Source organism: Pelodiscus sinensis, chromosome 22 (genome assembly GCF_052426305.1).
Source record: "Pelodiscus sinensis isolate ZL-2025 chromosome 22, ASM5242630v1, whole genome shotgun sequence".
NCBI classification, from domain to species: domain Eukaryota; kingdom Metazoa; phylum Chordata; order Testudines; family Trionychidae; genus Pelodiscus; species Pelodiscus sinensis.
Genome location: NC_143073.1, coordinates 20786860 through 20807500, shown reverse-complemented (window position 1 = coordinate 20807500; position 20641 = coordinate 20786860). Strand labels below are relative to the sequence as shown.

General features: G+C 67.0%; 1 protein-coding gene across 5 annotated transcripts in view; it reads right to left on the bottom strand.

Annotated features, from left to right (window-relative positions):
- Nucleotides 1–20641, bottom strand: part of ARHGAP33 (Rho GTPase activating protein 33) — a 41273-nt gene that overhangs the window by 11847 nt on the left and 8785 nt on the right. For 4 of the 5 annotated variants that reach the window (XM_075906955.2, XM_075906954.2, XM_075906953.2 and 1 more), the window contains 15 exons: nt 19115–19209; nt 16265–16349; nt 15715–15801; nt 15298–15435; nt 14911–15003; nt 9056–9178; nt 8732–8809; nt 7613–7679; nt 7251–7319; nt 6813–6962; nt 5147–5249; nt 4700–4844; nt 4161–4243; nt 3826–3933; nt 2566–2711 (listed from right to left, as the gene is read on the bottom strand). In XM_075906955.2, the coding sequence (XP_075763070.2) occupies nt 2566–2711; nt 3826–3933; nt 4161–4243; nt 4700–4844; nt 5147–5249; nt 6813–6962; nt 7251–7319; nt 7613–7679; nt 8732–8809; nt 9056–9178; nt 14911–15003; nt 15298–15435; nt 15715–15801; nt 16265–16349; nt 19115–19209 (1570 nt within the window). Of the gene's footprint in view, nt 1–2565; nt 2712–3825; nt 3934–4160; nt 4244–4699; nt 4845–5146; nt 5250–6812; nt 6963–7250; nt 7320–7612; nt 7680–8731; nt 8810–9055; nt 9179–14910; nt 15004–15297; nt 15436–15714; nt 16134–16264; nt 16350–19114; nt 19210–20641 lie in introns of all 5 variants that reach the window. The other variant, XM_075906957.2, reaches the window with a different exon arrangement.

Genomic DNA, 20641 nt, shown 5'->3' with positions numbered 1-20641 from the left:
GCCCAGCCACTCTACACCTGCCCCTGAGTTCCATGTCTCACTGCATTTGGGCACAGGACTGTCCACCCCTCCTCCACCACAAGGCTGACCTGTCTCCATGGCCCCGCACCTCCCCAGCCTGCCTGGGTGCCCCCCCACCTGTCCTGCCTGCCTTAATACCCTCCCACCTCAGCTTGCCAAGGCATCCCCCCACCTCAGCAGTTCCTCCCTAGCCTTCCCCAATGCCCCCAGAATCCCTCTACCAGGCCTGGCAAGATGCCCCCTAACACTTGCCTGCTTTGGCACCCCCGTGTCAGCAACCCCCTCCCCACACACCTGTGCTGGGCTCCGTAGCCATCCCCCAAACTCAGCCAGTCTTGGCCCCACCTACTCCCCACGCCAGCGTCAGCCCCTCCAACTCCCAGCCTTTTGCCCCCCCAGGCGAGCCGCTGGGCACCACAAATCACCAACGCAAGGCATTGCCAGCCGGGTGTTTAATGTTCTCTTGTTCTCAACAGGAGTCTGTTAAACCCAAGGCCTAAACCTCCCTCCCCAGGCGGGCACTACCCCATCCTGCCTCCTCCCCCAGCCCTAGGCCGGTGGAACTCCCCGCCACTGGGCACAGCCCCACTGCAGTATCTGGGATCTAGGCTTATCTGGGGGGCAGCTCACAGCACCGGGGGGAGGGGATCACAGAGGCATTGTACCCACAGCCCATAGCTCGCCATAGACTCCCGTGTAGGACCAAGGGTCAGCCAGGGCTGGATACCAGGGTAGATGGGCCCATGAGTTTGGCCTGAGGGCAGCAGACCATGTGCATGACGCCTACCCCACCCCCCTCAGTCCCCCTGCACCCCTGTGGTGCCCCCCGCCCCATCTTGCTGAGTCTCTGGCTCCCGCTGGGCCTTGCTCAGGGCTTCGGGCAGGGAGAGCAGCCGGCTGGTCTCAGGGGGCCGGGCCAGCTTCCGGGGTGCTGGCTGGGGGGCTGGAGAGAGAATAAGGTTAGAGGGTGATTGAGGGAGCAGCAGGCCCAGGGGTGCCCCCATGCCCACAGCAGGGCTGAACTTCCTGGGGCTGGGATCCTGGCACACAGCGGGGGAGAGGGGGCCAGCCCCCCGGCCAGGGGTGAAGGCAGTTGCTGAGTACAGAACAGCTCAGTGCACAGAGAGCAAAGCATGGGAGGAGCAAAGCTGCCCCACTAGCCCTCCTGACCTCACTGCCCCCAAACTTCTCCCAGTGCCCTGCCCCCTATGAGCCCCCTGCCCCTTGCCCTCCCCCTGTGCCAAAGTGGCCACGTTCTTAATGCCCTCCTGGGACACTCTAGCGATGGCAACGTGTAGACGACACAGTTAACTGATAAGCCCGGGCTACACGTACCTCCCCCCCCCCCCCGATCACAGGCAGCAAGGAGGGGGGAGGGGGAGGCTGCGCTCATGAGGAGTTGGCTTTAAGCAGGCTCCCGCCATGTGCTGGTTCATGGACTTGCCTGCCCCACTTTGCTGCCTCCCACACAGTCAGCAAGGGGGGGGTCAGGCGCCGGTGCTGGGGGGAGTCGGCTTAAAAGCCAGTTCCCAACAGCATCGAGGCAGTAAGGCAGGGGGGCAGCAGAGAAGGCTGCTGCGAAGCAGCCTCTGTCTGCGGGGAGCTCGGACCCTCACCGACAGGGGCTGCTGTCACCCTGCGCTGCGGCCTCCGCGTCAGTGGGGCGACAGGCCGTGGGTCTGCGCAGGGGGCTGGTTTGTGGAGCGGCTCTGCTGACAGAGGCAGCAGCGCGGGCGGCGGGGGTCCCGGAGCGCACTGGCTGCCGCCCCGCCCCGGTCACTGTCGAACCGTCGTGTAAGTGCTAAAGTGCAATGCGGCTACACGACTAGTCAACTACCCTGACGCCCAGGTTACTCTGGTGTCTCACTTTCTCCCGTGTCACTCAGTGGGGGACGGGGCTGGGATCCTTGCAATGACCCCAGAGTGCAGGTGAGGGCTGCCTGGGCAGGATGCCTGGGCATAGACTCCCATGAAGGGCCAAGGGTCAGCCAGGGCTGGATACCAGGGTAGATGGGCCCATGAGCAAAGAGTCTCCAGAGGGGAGGTGCAGGAGTGAAGACAAAATGGAGGGATTCCCATCCCCCCACCGGCAGTGAGAGGGCGCAAAGCACAGAGCTGGGTCTGGGGGGGAGCAAGGCAAGGAGACTGCCCCCCAAATCCTGCCGCTGGCCCTCCCATCCCAGGCACCCCGATGCCCAGCCTGGCCTCCTCCCAGCCCCACTGCTGAGGGCTGGGCGGCAGGTGGGGGGGGGCGGGCAGCAGCACAAACAAGGCAGCCAAGATCCCAGCCTCCTTAGGGCAGAGTCCCCCCATACCTCCCCAGGCTGACCCCCCTCCTCCAGCCTAGCCACTCTCTGAACACTCCCCACTGTCCCCCCCGCTCCCATTTCTGTGCTGCCCTCTGGGGCTGAACCACTCCCCCTATGATGCCCCCTCAGCGCCACCCTGCACCGCCCCCATGCTGTGCTATCCCTCCCCCTCGCTGCCCCCCATGCCACCCTCCTGCACTGCCCCACCGCCCATCCCCCATGCCCCATGCCCCACCTGCGCTGTCCTTGCCGGCGGAGGTGAACGTGTCGCTGAAGAGCACCTGGACGTGGCTGAGCAGGAACTCCACCACCACGGCCTGGACCCGCACCTCCTGGAACGCCTCAGCCCCGCTCAGCCCCACAGCCTCCAGCTCCAGCGACCTGAGGGAGGGGCACTCAGAGCAGCCGGCGAGGGAGTGTCATTGGGGCAGGCTGCAGGCGGTTGTAGCTGGGGGGGGCAGGCCACTGAGGGCCGGTGGAGGAGCATTTGCCAGAGCAGGGTGGTGGATGGGAGCTGCTATGGTGGGCTGCCCGGCATGGGGGCACTCACTGGAACAGGATGGGGGGCATGTAGCGGGGATGGGGGCTGCTGTGGGCAGGAAGGCTGGCAGGAGGCCTTCACTAGAGTGGGTTGGGCAGATTGTAGGAGGGTTGGAGGTTCAGCGGTGCGCTCACTGGAGCAGGTTGGGGGGCCGTCATGGGGCAATAGAGCTGGCGGGTGCTCACCGGAGCAGGTTGGGGGGCTGGCATGGGGCAGCAGGGTTGGGGGGCGCTCACTGGGGCAGGTTGGGGGGCTGGCATGGGGCAGGAGAGCTGGAGGTCCAGGGGGGCGCTCACTGGAGCAGGTTGGAGGGCTGGCGTGAGGCAGCAGGACTCAGGGGGCGCTCACCGGAGCAGGTTGGGGGGCTGGCATGGGGCAGCAGGGCTGGGGGCACTCACCGGAGCAGGTTGGGGGGCTGGCATGGGGCAGCAGGGCTGGGGGCGCTCACTGGAGCAGGTTGGGGGGCTGGCATGGAGCAGCAGGGCTGGGGGCGCTCACCGGAGCAGGTTGGGGGGCTGGCATGGGGCAGCAGGGCTGGGGGCACTCACCGGAGCAGGTTGGGGGGCTGGCATGGGGCAGCAGGGCTGGGGGGCGCTCACCGGAGCAGGTTGGGGGGCTGGCATGGGGCAGCAGGGCTGGGGGCACTCACCGGAGCAGGTTGGGGGGCTGGCATGGGGCAGCAGGGCTGGGGGGCGCTCACCGGAGCAGGTTGGGGGGCTGGCATGGGGCAGCAGGGCTGGGGGGCGCTCACCGGAGCAGGTTGGGGGGCTGGCATGGGGCAGCAGGGCTGGGGGGGGCTCACCGGAGCAGGTTGGGGGGCTGGCATGGGGCAGCAGGGCTGGGGGGCGCTCACCGGAGCAGGTTGGGGGGCTGGCATGGGGCAGCAGGGCTGGGGGGGGCTCACCGGAGCAGGTTGGGGGGCTGGCATGGGGCAGCAGGGCTGGGGGCACTCACCGGAGCAGGTTGGGGGCCCACACGATGGCCAGGTTCTTGATGTGCATGCTGGTGTCTAGGCTGTGAGTGGCCACACGGGCCAGGTGCCGCAGCAGGAACTCCAGGGTCCTGAGGGGTGGAGCAGGTGGTGAGAGGCCCGGCCCCAGCCTGCCCCAATTACCCATAATCCCACAGGGCCCCAACTCCTGTGAGGTCCCCCAGCCCTCACCCACCCTCTGCCCCCCCAGCTGACCCCCACCTTCCCCACAGGCCCCCACCAGCCCTCACCCCCCTTTACTCCGCAACTGGCCCCCACCTTCCCGCAGGGCCCCCAGCTGCCCCACGATGGGGGGTACCTGTAGTGGGGTGGAGGCAGCTGCTGGATGACATCGTGTACCCGCACCAGGCGCTCCTCCTCACTGGGCACCGCCACAGCCTCCTGCGGGGCAAAAGGGGCATTAAGGGGCATGCAGGTCCCAGAAGGGCTAAGGCCAGAGGTTGCGGGCAGGGAATGCAGGAGCTGGTAGCTGAGCAGCGGGTTGTGGGGTCGGGTGTTAACCTGGGGAAGCCTGGGAAATGAAGGAGGGAAGTGGGGAATCAGAGAATGCTGGAGGAGGGGCGGGAGGTTGGGGTAGGGGAGGCGGAAGTGGGAGCAGGGGCAGGGAAGGTGGAGGTGGGGGTGGGATGTGGGGGAGGGGGCGGGAGGTTGGGGTAGGGGAGGCGGAAGTGGGAGCAGGGGCAGGGAAGGTGGAGGTGGGGGTGGGATGTGGGGGAGGGGGCGGGAGGTTGGCGGCAGGGGAGGCGGAGGTGGGGGAGGGGACAGGGGGTGGGAGGCTGGGGGCAGGGGAGGCGGAGGCAGAGGCAGGGGCGGGAGCTTGGGGACTGGGGGGCTCACCGCAAACTTGGGGTACAGCTGGTAGGTGAGCAGCGGGTTGGGCAGCTCGCGGAAGTAGAGCTTGCAGAGGGAGCTGACGCAGTGAATGTCCTGCAGGTAGGTCGCCCGGCTGAGGTCCGGCACCCGCTCGCTGTCGAACTCGTGCCTAGGCAGGGGAAAGGGCCGTGAACCGGGCTAGCGCCGGCCCCAACCCTACATCCCCTGCCCTGCCCCTTCCCCCATCTCATCCCCTGCCCCTGCACCCTGTCCCCACACTCTTCGCACAAGCCTGCCCCCTAACCCCACTCCTTTGCACCCTACCCCTTCGCCTTGCTGCTGCCCCACACAGCACCCTCCTGCCTTTGGTCGGCCTCCTACTGCACCCCCAGCCTCTCCTGTGCCCCAATCCTCCGTCTGCCACTCCCCTGCACCCTCTGTGCCCCCAGCGCCCTGCTCCCAGGGCCTCACCGCAGCTTCTGGATGTTGGAGGCGACACCCGAGAGGCGGTAGATCCCGTCCACCAGGCCGTGCTTCTCGATGAACTCGGAGCAGCAGCGCAGGACCTGGGGGACTGTGGGGGCACATTGTGAGCAGGGGCACGGGGCGCACCACTGTCAGGAACGGACAGCAGCAGAGACCTCCAGCGCCAGGCAGGGACACTGGCACAGGCGGGAGGGGTGATAGGCAGTGACCCACGCTGCCAGCCAGGGAAACAGACGTGGCTGCCAGGTACAGGAGGCAGTGGATGGATGCCAGACTGGGAGACATGCCCAGCCAGTGGATACAATCAGCATGGCCCAGCAGACAGGTGGTGGGGCCTGGAGCGTTGGCTGGATGGGAACACAGGTGGCGGGGCCCAGAGCACTGGACAGTAGGGGTCTGTCTACACTACCACCCTACTTCGAACTAGGGTGGTTAATGTAGGCAACCGGAGTTGCAAATGAAGCCCGGGATTTGAATTTCCCGGGCTTCATTTGCATAAAGCTGGGCGCCGCCATTTTTAAATTTCCGCTAGTGCGGACTCCGTGCCCGCGGCTACACGCAGCACGAACTAGGTAGTTCGGATTAGGCTTCCTATTCCAAACTACCGGTACACCTCGCTCCACGAGGCGTACAGATAATTCGGAATAGGAAGCCTAATCCAAACTACCTAATTCATGCCGCGTGTAGCCGCGGGCACGGAGTCCGCACTAGCGGAAATTTAAAAATGGCGGCACCCGGCTTTATGCAAATGAAGCCCGGGAAATTCAAATCCCAGGCTTCATTTGCAACTCCGGTTGCCTACATTAACCACCCTAGTTCGAAGTAGGGTGGTAGTGTAGACAGACCCTCGGGGAACAGGTGGCAGGGCTCGGAGTGCCAGTCGGGTGGGGGATCAAGTAGCGGGACTCGGAGCTCCAGCTGGGTGGAGGCACAGGCGTCGGGGCCCAGAGCGCTAGACAGCGAGAGAACAGGTGTTGGAGCCTGAAGTGCCGGGCGGGCGGGGGAACAGGTGGCAGGGCCCGGAGTGCCAGGCAGGCAGGGGAACAGACGGCAGGGCCCAGAGTGCCGGGCGGGCGGGGGAACAGGCGGCAGGGCCCGGAGTGCCAGGCAGGCAGGGGAACAGGCGGCAGGGCCCAGAGTGCCGGGCGGGCGGGGGAACAGGCGGCAGGGCCCAGAGTGCCGGGCGGGTGGGGGAACAGGTGGCAGGACCCGAAGTGCCAGGCAGGCAGGGGAACAGGCGGCAGGGCCCGGAGTGCCAGGCAGGCAGGGGAACAGGTGGCAGGGCCCAGAGTGCCGGGTGGGTGGGGGAACAGGCGGCAGGGCCCAGAGTGCCAGGCAGGCAGGGGAACAGGCGGCAGGGCCCGGAGTGCCGGGCAGGCGGGGGAACAGGCGGCAGGGCCCGGAGTGCCAGGCAGGCGGGGGAACAGGCGGCAGGGCCCGGAGTGCCAGGCAGGCAGGGGAACAGGCGGCAGGGCCCGGAGTGCCAGGCAGGCAGGGGAACAGGCAGCAGGGCCCGGAGTGCCGGGCGGGCGGGGGAACAGGCGGCAGGGCCCGGAGTGCCAGGCAGGCGGGGGAACAGGCGGCAGGGCCCGGAGTGCCAGGCAGGCAGGGGAACAGGCGGCAGGGCCCACAGCGCCAGGCGGGAGCTCACCATCATGGCCTGAGTTCAGGAGATGCTCCCCCAGGTCACAGCCGAAGACGCGTTCGCGCAGGATCCCGCGCTGCTTCAGCCGCTGCTTGCTGGGCCGCGACTTCATGAAGGTGCGAAGGAAACCGAGGAGCTTCCCATGCTTCTTGCACACTGGAGGAGAGAGCCCGTCACCAGGCTGGGCCGCGGGGATGGCAGGGCCATGGCACAGCAGCTCTGGGGCGGGGCCGCTGGGAACAGCCGCACACAATACTGCACGGTGACGGCTCACCCAGCGCTGGGATGCAGCCATCTCTGGGGTGGGGCAGCCGGGAACAGCCGCATACACCACCACCCATGGACAGCTCAGTGGTGGGATGCAGCCACTCTGGGGTGGGAATGTTACTGCAGGGTCTCATGCACCTTAGCCCCGCCTCTCTAGCTTAGAGCCAGCTTACTTACCTGACGTGGGGGAGAGGGGCCCCTGGGGTGCAAGGACGCCGGGGATGCTGGTAGCCGTCCCGTCTGTGTCTGTTGGAGGCAGCAGAGGGGAAGAGACGGGGTTGGGTGGCAAAGACGGGGCCCCAGTAAAGGGTGGGAGGTTATGGAGAGCAAGGGCAGGGTAGGGGTTGAGGGGATGGAGGGCAGGTCAGGGGATGTTGGGGTCCCTGGGAGTGGTGGCTGACAGCAAGAGGAGGTGGGGGGCCCCAAGGAGCGGTGAGTGACACTGGAGGGAAGGGGGTTGGTGAGGCTTGGGTCAGGGTAACCCCTGCACCCCTCTGCCCAAGCCTCTAGGGCCACCTTCTGTGGGGCCCAGGAGTCACCTGCTTTGAGCCCTGGTGCCAAGCGGTCCGGGAAGAGTTCGACACACTCGCTGGGGAAGAAGCCGACCTGGAGAGAGGACAGACGGACAGATAGCGGGGTCAGGGTCCACTCCTCCCCTCTCCCAACAGCTGAACATGGGGATCCCCTCAGGCTACCCTGAGAGATGCCCCCGGCTCCACGGACTGGAGTCCTCCCCTCCCCTCCCCTCCGTGTGATGAAAGGAGGCCCCCGGACCCACCCCTCCCTACGGCAGAATCCAGAGCAGCCAAAGGCGTGTTTGCTCAGCTGAATTAGGCGCTGGGTGGGCGCTTGGCTTCCGAACAGCAGCAGAACTTCCCAATCCACCTCTAGCGAGCGACACGCACCCGACGGGAGGAGAATGTCCACACAACCCTTCCACTAACCCACTTTCACACAGCCTGGGCAAGCCCCCCACAGCGAGTCTGGATTTCTTTTCCTCATCCATGTTAATGGCAAAACTGGATTAACCCCACCAGAGTGAATCTAGCTTAACCCACCAACAGCAAATCTGGATTTCCTTTCCTCATCCCCTTGAACAGTGAATCCGGATTAACCCACAACCCAGTCGGAAGTAACCCAAGCCCAGCACACCTGGATGCCCAGTCCTGAGCGTCAATGGCCATGGCAGACCCCTGCCAGCGGGTGCCCTGGGGTAGACACAGCCTGTGCCCACTGAGGCTCTTCTACAAGCACAGTTCCCCTGCCCCTCTAGCAATGGAGCTGGGGTCTCGCCTTTGCCATGGCAGCTTAGGCCCTAGGGGTGGCTGGCGTCCAGAGTGAGCATGTCTGTCCACACGGGCAGCTAGTGAGTGCTGGCTAATCCGGAGCGACTCCCTGAGCAGGCACGTCCCTATGCCCAGCCAGCCGGTGTGCGTGGGGGAGGGGGACGGAGCAGCAGGGTGCAGAGCCTCGGTTGGCGCAGGCTGCATCTACACCGGGGAGGGTCAGGGGAGGGGGGCAGCTCAGGCAGAGCCGGGACCCCGCCTCCCCGCATTGCCTCCCCCTCACCACGCCCCTGGCTCTCCCGTGCAGGCTCTGTGGGGCACAGTACCCAGCAAGGAGCCCCCCAAGGAGCACGCCCTGGGCTCCGCACCCACCTGGAAGCCGTGTTTGCCTCGCCACCAGCTGGCCTCCTCCTTGGGAGGCATGTCGATCACTGAGACAATGTCCCCCACCTGTGCAGAGCAGAGAGACAGTCAGGGGGACTTCCCCGAAGCAGTGCCCCAGCCAGGGTGGAGATGCGGGGGCACGGCTCCAGTGCTGTGAACTTTCCCAAGACAGTGCCCCAGCTGGGAGGAGGGGGCTCTCGTTCTGTGAGTTTCCCAAGGACAGTGCCCCAGCTGGGGTCTCTGGGGCTGTGAGCTTCCTCAGCACAGTGCCCCAGGCCAGGAAAGGAAGGGGCTGGCAGTGTCCCGCCCCACCTCGAAGGACAGCTCATCGGGAGCCTGGGCCGCGTAGCGCTTGATGACGTGGGCGGCTGCAATAGCTGGGACGTTAATCGACGCCTCCTCGTTCACCAGCAGCCGGTTGCCATGGTTATCAATCTGCAACAGGGAAGGGGCAAGAGTGAGCATGAGGCAAGGCGGTGTGATCAGGGCCTGGGGGGTGAATACTGGGCTCTCTGGCCCCGGGTGTGATGGAGGGGGGAGGAGAGGGGTGAATACTGGGCTCTCTGGCCCCGGTTGTGATGAAGGGGGGAGGAGAGGGGTGAATACTGGGTGAGGTGGGGAAAGGGCCACAGGGAGGGGATGGGGACTGCTGGAGACACTGGGGCCAATGGGGGGGCTCTAGCCAGGGACCTGAACCCAGCTGGGCTCTGCCGGGAGCTCTAAGTTCTCTGGCTGGTTCCCAGCGTCTCACACTGGCTGAGTCAGCCTGGGGGCACTGCCCCTTTGGAGTGAAGCCTGGCCCCAAGCTCCAGTGTGAATGGACCCACAGAGGGGAGCTAACAGCAGGACCCAGAGACCCTCAGGGTGGAGGGGGCCGTAGGTCCGATGGGGAGAGGTCAGGAGGGGCTGTAGGTCCAATGGGAGGAAGGTTGGGAGGGGGTGTAGGTCGGATGTGGGGGGAAGTAGGGAGGGGGCATAGGTCCAATGGCACGAGGGAGGCCAAGATGGGGCATAGGTCCGATAGGGAGGGAGGCCGGGAGGGGGCGTAGGTCCGATAGGGAAGGAGGCCGAGAGGGGGCGTAGGTCCGATAGGGAAGGAGGCCAGGAGGGGGCGTAGGTCCAATGCGGGAGGGAGGCCGGGAGGGGGCGTAGGTCCATTGCGGGAGGAAGGCCGGGAGGGGGCGTAGGTCCGATAGGGAGGGAGGCCGGGAGGGGACGTAGGTCCGATAGGGAGGGAGGCCGGGAGGGGGCGTAGGTCCGATAGGGAAGGAGGCCGGGAGGGGGCGTAGGTCCGATAGGGAAGGAGGCCGGGAGGGGGCGTAGATCCGATAGGGAAGGAGGCCGGGAGGGGGCGTAGGTCCGATAGGGAGGGAGGCCGGGAGGGGGGGTAGGTCCGATAGGGAGGGAGGCCGGGAGGGGGCGTAGGTCCGATAGGGAAGGAGGCCGGGAGGGGGCGTAGGTCCGATAGGGAGGGAGGCCGGGAGGGGGCGTAGGTCCGATAGGGAGGGAGGCCGGGAGGGGGCGTAGGTCCGATAGGGAGGGAGGCCGGGAGGGGGCGTAGGTCCGATAGGGAGGGAGGCCGGGAGGGGGCGTAGGTCCGATAGGGAAGGAGGCCGGGAGGGGGCGTAGGTCCGATAGGGAGGGAGGCCGGGAGGGGGCGTAGGTCCGATAGGGAGGGAGGCCGGGAGGGGGCGTAGGTCCGATAGGGAGGGAGGCCGGGAGGGGGCGTAGGTCCGATAGGGAGGAAGGCCGGGAGGGGGCGTAGGTCCGATAGGGAGGGAGGCCGGGAGGGGGCGTAGGTCCGATAGGGAGGAAGGCCGGGAGGGGGCGTAGGTCCGATAGGGAAGGAGGCCAGGAGGGGGCGTAGGTCCGATAGGGAAGGAGGCCGGGAGGGGGCGTAGGTCCGATAGGGAGGGAGGCCGGGAGGGGGCGTAGGTCCGATAGGGAGGGAGGCCGGGAGGGGGCGTAGGTCCGATAGGGAGGGAGGCCGGGAGGGGGCGTAGGTCCGATAGGGAGGGAGGCCGGGAGGGGGCGTAGGTCCGATAGGGAGGGAGGCCGGGAGGGGGCGTAGGTCCGATAGGGAAGGAGGCCGGGAGGGGGCGTAGGTCCGATAGGGAGGGAGGCCGGGAGGGGGCGTAGGTCCGATAGGGAGGGAGGCCGGGAGGGGGCGTAGGTCCGATAGGGAGGGAGGCCGGGAGGGGGCGTAGGTCCGATAGGGAGGGAGGCCGGGAGGGGGCGTAGGTCCGATAGGGAGGGAGGCCGGGAGGGGGCGTAGGTCCGATAGGGAGGGAGGCCGGGAGGGGGCGTAGGTCCGATAGGGAAGGAGGCCGGGAGGGGGCGTAGGTCCGATAGGGAAGGAGGCCGGGAGGGGGCGTAGGTCCGATAGGGAGAGAGGCCAGGAGGGGGCGTAGGTCCGATAGGGAGGGAGGCCGGGAGGGGGCGTAGGTCCGATAGGGAAGGAGGCCGGGAGGGGGCGTAGGTCCGATAGGGAGGGAGGCCGGGAGGGGGCGTAGGTCCGATAGGGAAGGAGGCCGGGAGGGGGCGTAGGTCCGATAGGGAGGGAGGCCGGGAGGGGGCGTAGGTCCGATAGGGAGAGAGGCCAGGAGGGGGCGTAGGTCCGATAGGGAGGGAGGCCGGGAGGGGGCGTAGGTCCGATAGGGAAGGAGGCCGGGAGGGGGCGTAGGTCCGATAGGGAGGGAGGCCGGGAGGGGGCGTAGGTCCGATAGGGAAGGAGGCCGGGAGGGGGCGTAGGTCCGATAGGGAGGGAGGCCGGGAGGGGGCGTAGGTCCGATAGGGAAGGAGGCCGGGAGGGGGCGTAGGTCCGATAGGGAAGGAGGCCGGGAGGGGGCGTAGGTCCGATAGGGAGGGAGGCCGGGAGGGGGCGTAGGTCCGATAGGGAGGGAGGCCGGGAGGGGGCGTAGGTCCGATAGGGAGGGAGGCCGGGAGGGGGCGTAGGTCCGATAGGGAGGGAGGCCGGGAGGGGGCGTAGGTCCGATAGGGAGGGAGGCCGGGAGGGGGCGTAGGTCCGATAGGGAGGGAGGCCGGGAGGGGGCGTAGGTCCGATAGGGAGGGAGGCCGGGAGGGGGCGTAGGTCCGATAGGGAGGGAGGCCGGGAGGGGGCGTAGGTCCGATAGGGAGGGAGGCCGGGAGGGGGCGTAGGTCCGATAGGGAGGGAGGCCGGGAGGGGGCGTAGGTCCGATAGGGAGGGAGGCCGGGAGGGGGCGTAGGTCCGATAGGGAGGGAGGCCGGGAGGGGGCGTAGGTCCGATAGGGAGGGAGGCCGGGAGGGGGCGTAGGTCCGATAGGGAGGGAGGCCGGGAGGGGGCGTAGGTCCGATAGGGAAGGAGGCCGGGAGGGGGCGTAGGTCCGATAGGGAGGGAGGCCGGGAGGGGGCGTAGGTCCGATAGGGAAGGAGGCCGGGAGGGGGCGTAGGTCCGATAGGGAGGGAGGCCGGGAGGGGGCGTAGGTCCGATAGGGAGGGAGGCCGGGAGGGGGCGTAGGTCCGATAGGGAAGGAGGCCGGGAGGGGGCGTAGGTCCGATAGGGAGGGAGGCCGGGAGGGGGCGTAGGTCCGATAGGGAGGGAGGCCGGGAGGGGGCGTAGGTCCGATAGGGAGGGAGGCCGGGAGGGGGCGTAGGTCCGATAGGGAGGGAGGCCGGGAGGGGGCGTAGGTCCGATAGGGCAGGAGGCCGGGAGGGGGCGTAGGTCCGATAGGGAGGGAGGCCGGGAGGGGGCGTAGGTCCGATAGGGAGGGAGGCCGGGAGGGGGCGTAGGTCCGATAGGGAGGGAGGCCGGGAGGGGGCGTAGGTCCGATAGGGAGGGAGGCCGGGAGGGGGCGTAGGTCCGATAGGGAGGGAGGCCGGGAGGGGGCGTAGGTCCGATAGGGAGGGAGGCCGGGAGGGGGCGTAGGTCCGATAGGGAGGGAGGCCGGGAGGGGGCGTAGGTCCGATAGGGAGGGAGGCCGGGAGGGGGCGTAGGTCCGATAGGGAGGGAGGCCGGGAGGGGGCGTAGGTCCGATAGGGAGGGAGGCCGGGAGGGGGCGTAGGTCCGATAGGGAGGGAGGCCGGGAGGGGGCGTAGGTCCGATAGGGAGGGAGGCCGGGAGGGGGCGTAGGTCCGATAGGGAGGGAGGCCGGGAGGGGGCGTAGGTCCGATAGGGAGGGAGGCCGGGAGGGGGCGTAGGTCCGATAGGGAGGGAGGCCGGGAGGGGGCGTAGGTCCGATAGGGAGGGAGGCCGGGAGGGGGCGTAGGTCCGATAGGGAGGGAGGCCGGGAGGGGGCGTAGGTCCGATAGGGAGGGAGGCCGGGAGGGGGCGTAGGTCCGATAGGGAAGGAGGCCGGGAGGGGGCGTAGGTCCGATAGGGAGGGAGGCCGGGAGGGGGCGTAGGTCCGATAGGGAGGGAGGCCGGGAGGGGGCGTAGGTCCGATAGGGAGGGAGGCCGGGAGGGGGCGTAGGTCCGATAGGGAAGGAGGCCGGGAGGGGGCGTAGGTCCGATAGGGAGGGAGGCCGGGAGGGGGCGTAGGTCCGATAGGGAGGGAGGCCGGGAGGGGGCGTAGGTCCGATAGGGAGGGAGGCCGGGAGGGGGCGTAGGTCCGATACGGAGGGAGGCCGGGAGGGGGCGTAGGTCCGATACGGAGGGAGGCCGGGAGGGGGCGTAGGTCCGATAGGGAGGGAGGCCGGGAGGGGGCGTAGGTCCGATAGGGAAGGAGGCCGGGAGGGGGCGTAGGTCCGATAGGGAAGGAGGCCGAGAGGGGGCGTAGGTCCGATAGGGAAGGAGGCCGAGAGGGGGCGTAGGTCCGATAGGGAGGGAGGCCGGGAGGGGGCGTAGGTCCGATAGGGAAGGAGGCCGAGAGGGGGCGTAGGTCCGATAGGGAAGGAGGCCGGGAGGGGGCGTAGGTCCGATACGGAGGGAGGCCGGGAGGGGGCGTAGGTCCGATAGGGAGGGAGGCCGGGAGGGGGCGTAGGTCCGATAGGGAGGGAGGCCGGGAGGGGGCGTAGGTCCGATAGGGAGGGAGGCCAGGAGGGGGCGTAGGTCCGATAGGGAGGGAGGCCGGGAGGGGGCGTAGGTCCGATAGGGAAGGAGGCCAGGAGGGGGCGTAGGTCCGATAGGGAGGGAGGCCGGGAGGGGGCGTAGGTCCGATAGGGAGGGAGGCCGGGAGGGGGCGTAGGTCCGATAGGGAGGGAGGCCGGGAGGGGGCGTAGGTCCGATAGGGAAGGAGGCCGGGAGGGGGCATAGGTCCGATAGGGAGGGAGGCCGGGAGGGGGCGTAGGTCCGATAGGGAAGGAGGCCGGGAGGGGGCGTAGGTCCGATAGGGAGGGAGGCCGGGAGGGGGCGTAGGTCCGATAGGGAGGGAGGCCGGGAGGGGGCGTAGGTCCGATAGAGAGGGAGGCCGGGAGGGGGCGTAGGTCCGATAGGGAGGGAGGCCGGGAGGGGGCGTAGGTCCGATAGGGAAGGAGGCCGGGAGGGGGCGTAGGTCCGATAGGGAGGGAGGCCGGGAGGGGGCGTAGGTCCGATAGGGAGGGAGGCCGGGAGGGGGCGTAGGTCCGATAGGGAGGGAGGCCGGGAGGGGGCGTAGGTCCGATAGGGAGGGAGGCCGGGAGGGGGCGTAGGTCCGATAGGGAGGGAGGCCGGGAGGGGGCGTAGGTCCGATAGGGAGGGAGGCCGAGAGGGGGCGTAGGTCCGATAGGGAGGGAGGCCGGGAGGGGGCGTAGGTCCGATAGGGAGGGAGGCCGGGAGGGGGCGTAGGTCCGATAGGGAAGGAGGCCGGGAGGGGGCGTAGGTCCGATAGGGAAGGAGGCCGGGAGGGGGCGTAGGTCCGATAGGGAGGGAGGCCGGGAGGGGGCGTAGGTCCGATAGGGAGGGAGGCCGGGAGGGGGCGTAGATCCGATAGGGAGGGAGGCCGGGAGGGGGCGTAGGTCCGATAGGGAGGGAGGCCGGGAGGGGGCGTAGGTCCGATAGGGAGGGAGGCCGGGAGGGGGCGTAGGTCCGATAGGGAGGGAGGCCGGGAGGGGGCGTAGGTCCGATAGGGAAGGAGGCCGGGAGGGGGCGTAGGTCCGATAGGGAGGGAGGTCGGGAGGGGGCGTAGGTCCGATGGAGGGGGCAGAAGCCAGGGGTTCAGGTTCTGATGCTGGATAGCCCCTACTTTGCTTTCCTGCCCCCAATATCTCACCTCCATCCAGCTGAGGACAGGGCCACAGTTAATGTTGCTGTCCACAATGGCAGAGAGCTTCTCCAAGTACTGCCGCAGCATCATCACCAGCATCTAGGGGGAGCGGCTGGGTCAGGGCCTGGCAATCACCCTCTCGTGCCACAGCAACAGCTCCCCAGGCACTGAGATGCAGCCAGCTCTGGGTCAGGGCACCCAGGAACAGCTGCACATAACACCTCCCAGGGACAGCTCAGCCAGTGCTGAGATGCAGCCAGCTCTGGGTCAGGGCACCCAGGAACAGCTGCACATAACACCTCCCAGGGACAGCTCAGCCAGTGCTGAGATGCAGCCAGCTCTGGGGTGGGACAGCCGGGAACAGCCCTGCCCCGCGTTGCCCCCGTGGCCCACCTCAGCCTGTCCCCGGGCCTGGCAGGCCGGTGGCAGCTCGGGCAGCTGGGAGAAGCGGCGGTCGAAGATGCAGCAGTGCAGGTGCCCGTCCAGCGTGCAGAACTCCTCGTAGCTGCGGTGCACGGGCCACGTCTTGCCCTGCGTGGGGAGGAGGTGTCAGCTGAGGTTCTGGGGAGCGTGGGGAGGAGCTGGGCAGCTGAGGACGGAGTGGGAGTAGAGCGGAGGTCTAATGGAGGAAAGCGGGGAGCAGTGGGACAGCTCGGGGGTGTCACTGTGGGGCAGGGGGAGGGCCAGGGGGCAGGTGTGGGGGCAAAGGGGGGCATGGCTGGCAAGGAGGGCCCCAGGCCAGGAATGCGGGGATTGACAAGGGGGGGCTGGGGTGGGAACTGGGGGGCCGTGAAAGGGGGGGGCACTCACCTGACAGGTGACCTGGACGATGAAGAGCGGCTCTCCGTCCCCCAGGGTCCCAGCCATCCCTTCCCCTTGCTCCGAGGCCAGCAGGAGCTGTGGGTGCACAGGCAATGAGATGGGGTGTCCTTGCGGGACCCAGGCGTCCGGGGGCACCACTTGGTGCAGGCTCAGCCCAGATCCCGTGAACGTCTCCCACCCCCATCCAAGGAGAGAACCCAGTCCCCTAACCCAACTCCAAGCCACCCACTGCTGGCGTGGCCCCACGCCCTGCCCCAGCCAGGTGTCCGGGTGCCCCCAGCTCCGGCACTCGGGAAAGACCCCTCGCTGGACCCAGGCATCCGGGTGATCAGTCTCCCTTGCCCAGAAAGGACGAGCGGCACCTGGGAACACCTGGACAGGACCCAGGAGTCCGGAAGGTGAGGTCCCTGCGGGGGGACGAGAAGAAATCCAGGAGAAGGGCTCCATGGAGAGGGGGGAAGGGCTCCAGAGAGGGGGGGGACCAGGGATGCGGAAGGAGGTTCCCGGGGGGGGGAGGGGAGAGATGGTGAGTGCTCACCTGGATGTGTCCAAAGTCCACGGCCTCATAGTGGAAGTGGGCGCACTCAGCCAGCTTGGGGAAATGGGCTCGGGTGATGGACAGCCTGGGGGGAAAGCAGGACACCCCAGTGTGTCCCCCACAGCACCCCACGGTGTCCCACTCCCTCTGTACCCTCTGTACCTCCCACAGCACCCCACGGTGTCCCACTCCCTCTGGTGCCCCACAGCACCCCATGGTGTCCCACCCCCGCTGTACCTCCCACAGCACTCCACGGTGTCCCACTCCCTCTGGTGCCCCACAGCACCCCATGGTGTCCCACCCCCGCTGTACCTCCCACAGCACTCCACGGTGTCCCACTCCCTCTGGTGCCCCACAGCACCCCATGGTGTCCCACCCCCGCTGTACCTCCCACAGCACCCCACGGTGTCCCACTCCCTCTGGTGCCCCACAGCACCCCATGGTGTCCCACCCCCGCTGTACCTCCCACAGCACCCCATGGTGTCCCACTCCCTCTGTACCCTCTGAACCTCCCACAGCACGCTCTGTACCTCCCACAGCACCCCACGGTGTCCCACCCCCGCTGTAGCCCCACAGCACCCCACGGTGTCCCACTCCCTCTGTACCCTCTGAACCTCCCACAGCACGCTCTGTACCTCCCACAGCACCCCACGGTGTCCCACCCCCGCTGTAGCCCCACAGCACCCCACAGTGTCCCACTCCCTCTGTACCGTCTGAACCTCCCACAGCACGCTCTGTACCTCCCACAGCACCCCACGGTGTCCCACCCCCTCTGTAGCCCCACAGTGTCCTACCCCCGCTGTACCTCCCACAGCACCCCATGGTGTCCCACCCCTGCTGTGCCCTCCACTGCACCAAGTACCCTGATCCCCTGCTGAATCACGTGGCACTAGGAACCCTGATCCATCGTACCTCCCATGGCACCTCCGACCCCCTGCCGTATCCCACGCAGCCAGGGTACCCTATGCCATCCTGGTACCCCCAAAACCAGTTACCTCCCACTGTGCTGCAGGCCCTGGGACAGGAACAGGGACAGGGACAGGGACAGGGACAGGGACAGGGGAGCCTGATGAATCCCTAATGGGCCCTGCAGAGCAGAGACCTGACCATGGGAGAGAGGTAGGGCCGGGCAGGGAAGCAAGGAGGGGCTGGAACAGCTGCCCCAGGAGAGTCAAAGGCCCCACACAGCTCAGCCTGGGAAGGAGCTGACAGGGGAGGCCAGACAGCTCTCAAAGCCTGTCTGAGGTGGGGGGAGTGATGGGGGGGTACTTTGCCCCTTCGCCAAGCCCACGGGCAGGTAAGGAACAGGCAGCAGGGCTAAGATGGAAGGAAGAGCTCTGGCACCCAGCGAGCAGGCAGCCTGTGGAACTCCCTGCCACAGGATGGGGGGGCCACAGTGTAGCAGGTGCAACAGAGACAGAGCTGAGTGTTGGAGGTGGGACATCAATGGCTGTGAGCTGCCTCCGTGCTCTGAACAGCCCTGCTCTCTTCCTCGGGCCCCCATTCTGACCATAAGGCCGCCCCAGCCTGGCTGCTCTTAGGGTTGAGCTTAGTACAGGGGCATTCCCGTGGTACCCCCGCTCCCCGTGCTACCCCACCCAGCATGGGTGCCCACCCGCCATGCCATCCCACACAACCTGGGGAGCCCACCTCCCACACTACCCCGCACAGTACGGGGTGCCTGCCCCCCATGCTACCCCGCGGCACCCGCCCCCACACTACCCTGCACAGCCCGGGTGCCCGCCCTGTCTCCACACAGCACAGGGTGCCCACTCGCCATGTTACCTCTTCTGCCTCAACTGTACCCCAACGCCCAGAGAACCAATCCCTGTTCCTCTGTACCACAGCCGGGGACTACAACCCCCCAAATCCATCCCCCTCCACTGTCCCCCAGCCCTCATCTGGGGGCACAGGGCTACACCTATATCCAGCCAGCCAGTGTACAGCACCCTCGATACCCAATTGGGTAACAGCCACATGCCTCTGTGGTCCTGGGACCCCAACACTCAGACACCCCAGGGCCTCCCTCTCCCCCCATATCCCAGCCTGGAACCCCCTCCACACACACAGACCCCCCATATCCCAGCCTGGAACCCCCTCCACACACACAGAACCCCCCCATCCCAGCCTGGAACCCCCTCCACACACACAGACCCCCCATATCCCAGCCTGGAACCCCTCCACACACACAGACCCCCCATATCCCAGCCTGGAACCCCTCCACACACACAGACCCCCCATATCCCAGCCTGGAACCCCCTCCACACACACAGACCCCCCCATCCCAGCCTGGAACCCCCTCCACACACACAGACCCCCCATATCCCAGCCTGGAACCCCTCCACACACACAGACCCCCCATATCCCAGCCTGGAACCCCTCCACACACACAGACCCCCCATATCCCAGCCTGGAACCCCTCCACACACACAGACCCCCCATATCCCAGCCTGGAACCCCCTCCACACACACAGACCCCCCATATCCCAGCCTGGAACCCCCTCCACACACACAGACCCCCCATATCCCACCCTGATGCTCCTGCACACAGGACCCCCCCCCCGCTATATTCCAGCCTTGGAACCCCCACACTCAGTTCTGGCAGGTCCTGCCCCCAAGCTATGGCCCAGCCCAGGTATTTGAGGACATTGACCTTTCTATTGTGTCCTTCTACCTGGACTCCCATGGGGCAGGTGCCCAGGAGAGGGGAGCCTGGGGTCAGAGCTCCCTGCCCATGGGGACCCCTGCAGAGAACCCAGGCCAGACCCACATGCTGCCCTACTCACCACTGGGGGTGGCCTTGCTGTGACAACGCAGCCACCCCATCGCAGAGCAGGGTCCCCAGCTTACCTCTTGGAGCCTTTGCCCTTGACACTGGTAGTTGTGTTCCCCAGGGGGCGGAGTGGCCCATCCCCCGTCCCATCCAGACTGTCCGTGCTGCGGGCCTGCGGGGACAAACCAGACAGCTGTCAGCTCCAATATACCAACTTCCAAAAGGAGCCCAAAGCGTTCCCCTGGTGCGAGATGCTGCATGGGGACAGTGTGGAGATGCAGCCAGCTCTGGGAAAGGCAGCTGGGGAGCAGCCACACATAACGCTGCACAGGGATAGTGCGGAGATGCAGCCAGCTCTGGGGCAAGGCAGCCGGGGAGCAGCCGCACATAATGCTGCACAGGGATAGTGCGGAGATGCAGCCAGCTCTGGGGCAAAGCAGCCGGGGAGCAGCCGCACATAATGCTGCACAGGGATAGTGCGGAGATGCAGCCAGCTCTGGGGAAAGGCAGCTGGGGAGCAGCCACAGGTAACGCTGCACAGGGACAGTGCGGAGATGCAGCCAGCTCTGGGGCGAGGCAGCCGGGGAACAGCTGCACGTAACGCTGCACAGGGACAGTGCAGAGATGCAGCCAGCTCTGGGGAAAGGCAGCTGGGAAGCAACCGCATATAATGCTGCACAGGGACAGCTCACCAGGCACTGACATGCTGCCCCCCCCCCCAAGAGGTAGCTGCACCTTTGCCCTGAGCCATCCAGTCCTGTTCTCTCCCCACGCTGTGTAATCCCATCCCCTCTGGCTTTAGCAGCCTGCAGAGCAACAATCTCCATGGATCAGGTTTCCCCATCAATAATTCACACCTGCTTAGATGCTTCTTCCAATGACCCCATCCCTCCCTGCAGCCCCTGATTTACACCTTGAATATCCCCAGCCTCCCCATCCTGGCACTGCCCACAGAGGCTGTGGGATTGCTGGGAAAAGGGGCAGCTCCCCTCCTATGCCCTGGGGACAGATTTGGAGGCAGGACTTTATCAAGGGGATGGGAGGGAGAGAGGGAGCCCATGTGGGGGGTTGATGTCCCAGGCCCAGGCCCAGGCCCAGGGAGCCCCGAACAAACTGCACCCAAGCCTGGGGTGGGATCTGACCTGGTGCCCCCTAGAGGGGCAAGGCCCCTAGCCCCTGCCCTGGGACTGGATCTGACCTGGTGCCCCCTAGAAGGCCCAGGCTCCCAGCCTCATACCCTGCCCTGGGGCGGGATAGGAGGGCTTCTCCGCACTGTCTGTTGCGTGTAGGTTCTAGTTACTGAGGGGCGGGGACAGACAGACCCTAATGGCCTCAGAACCACACCAGGCCCCTGAACTGCACCAGCTCCTCTCAGGGCGGGATGGCTGGAAGAGGAGCGGAGTGGGGGTTGCCATGGAGGAAGGGGGAGACAAGTCGGGAGGGGGGGCAGAGCTAGAACAGATCATATGTGGAGGAGGGAGAAAGAAAACAAAGGGTGGGAGGGACACATGCTCCCCCCACGCACCTTCCCTGCCCCACCAATATCTCACCCCCAAGCAACTGATCCCCACAAACACCTGCCATATCCCCGCTCCCTCGCTTCC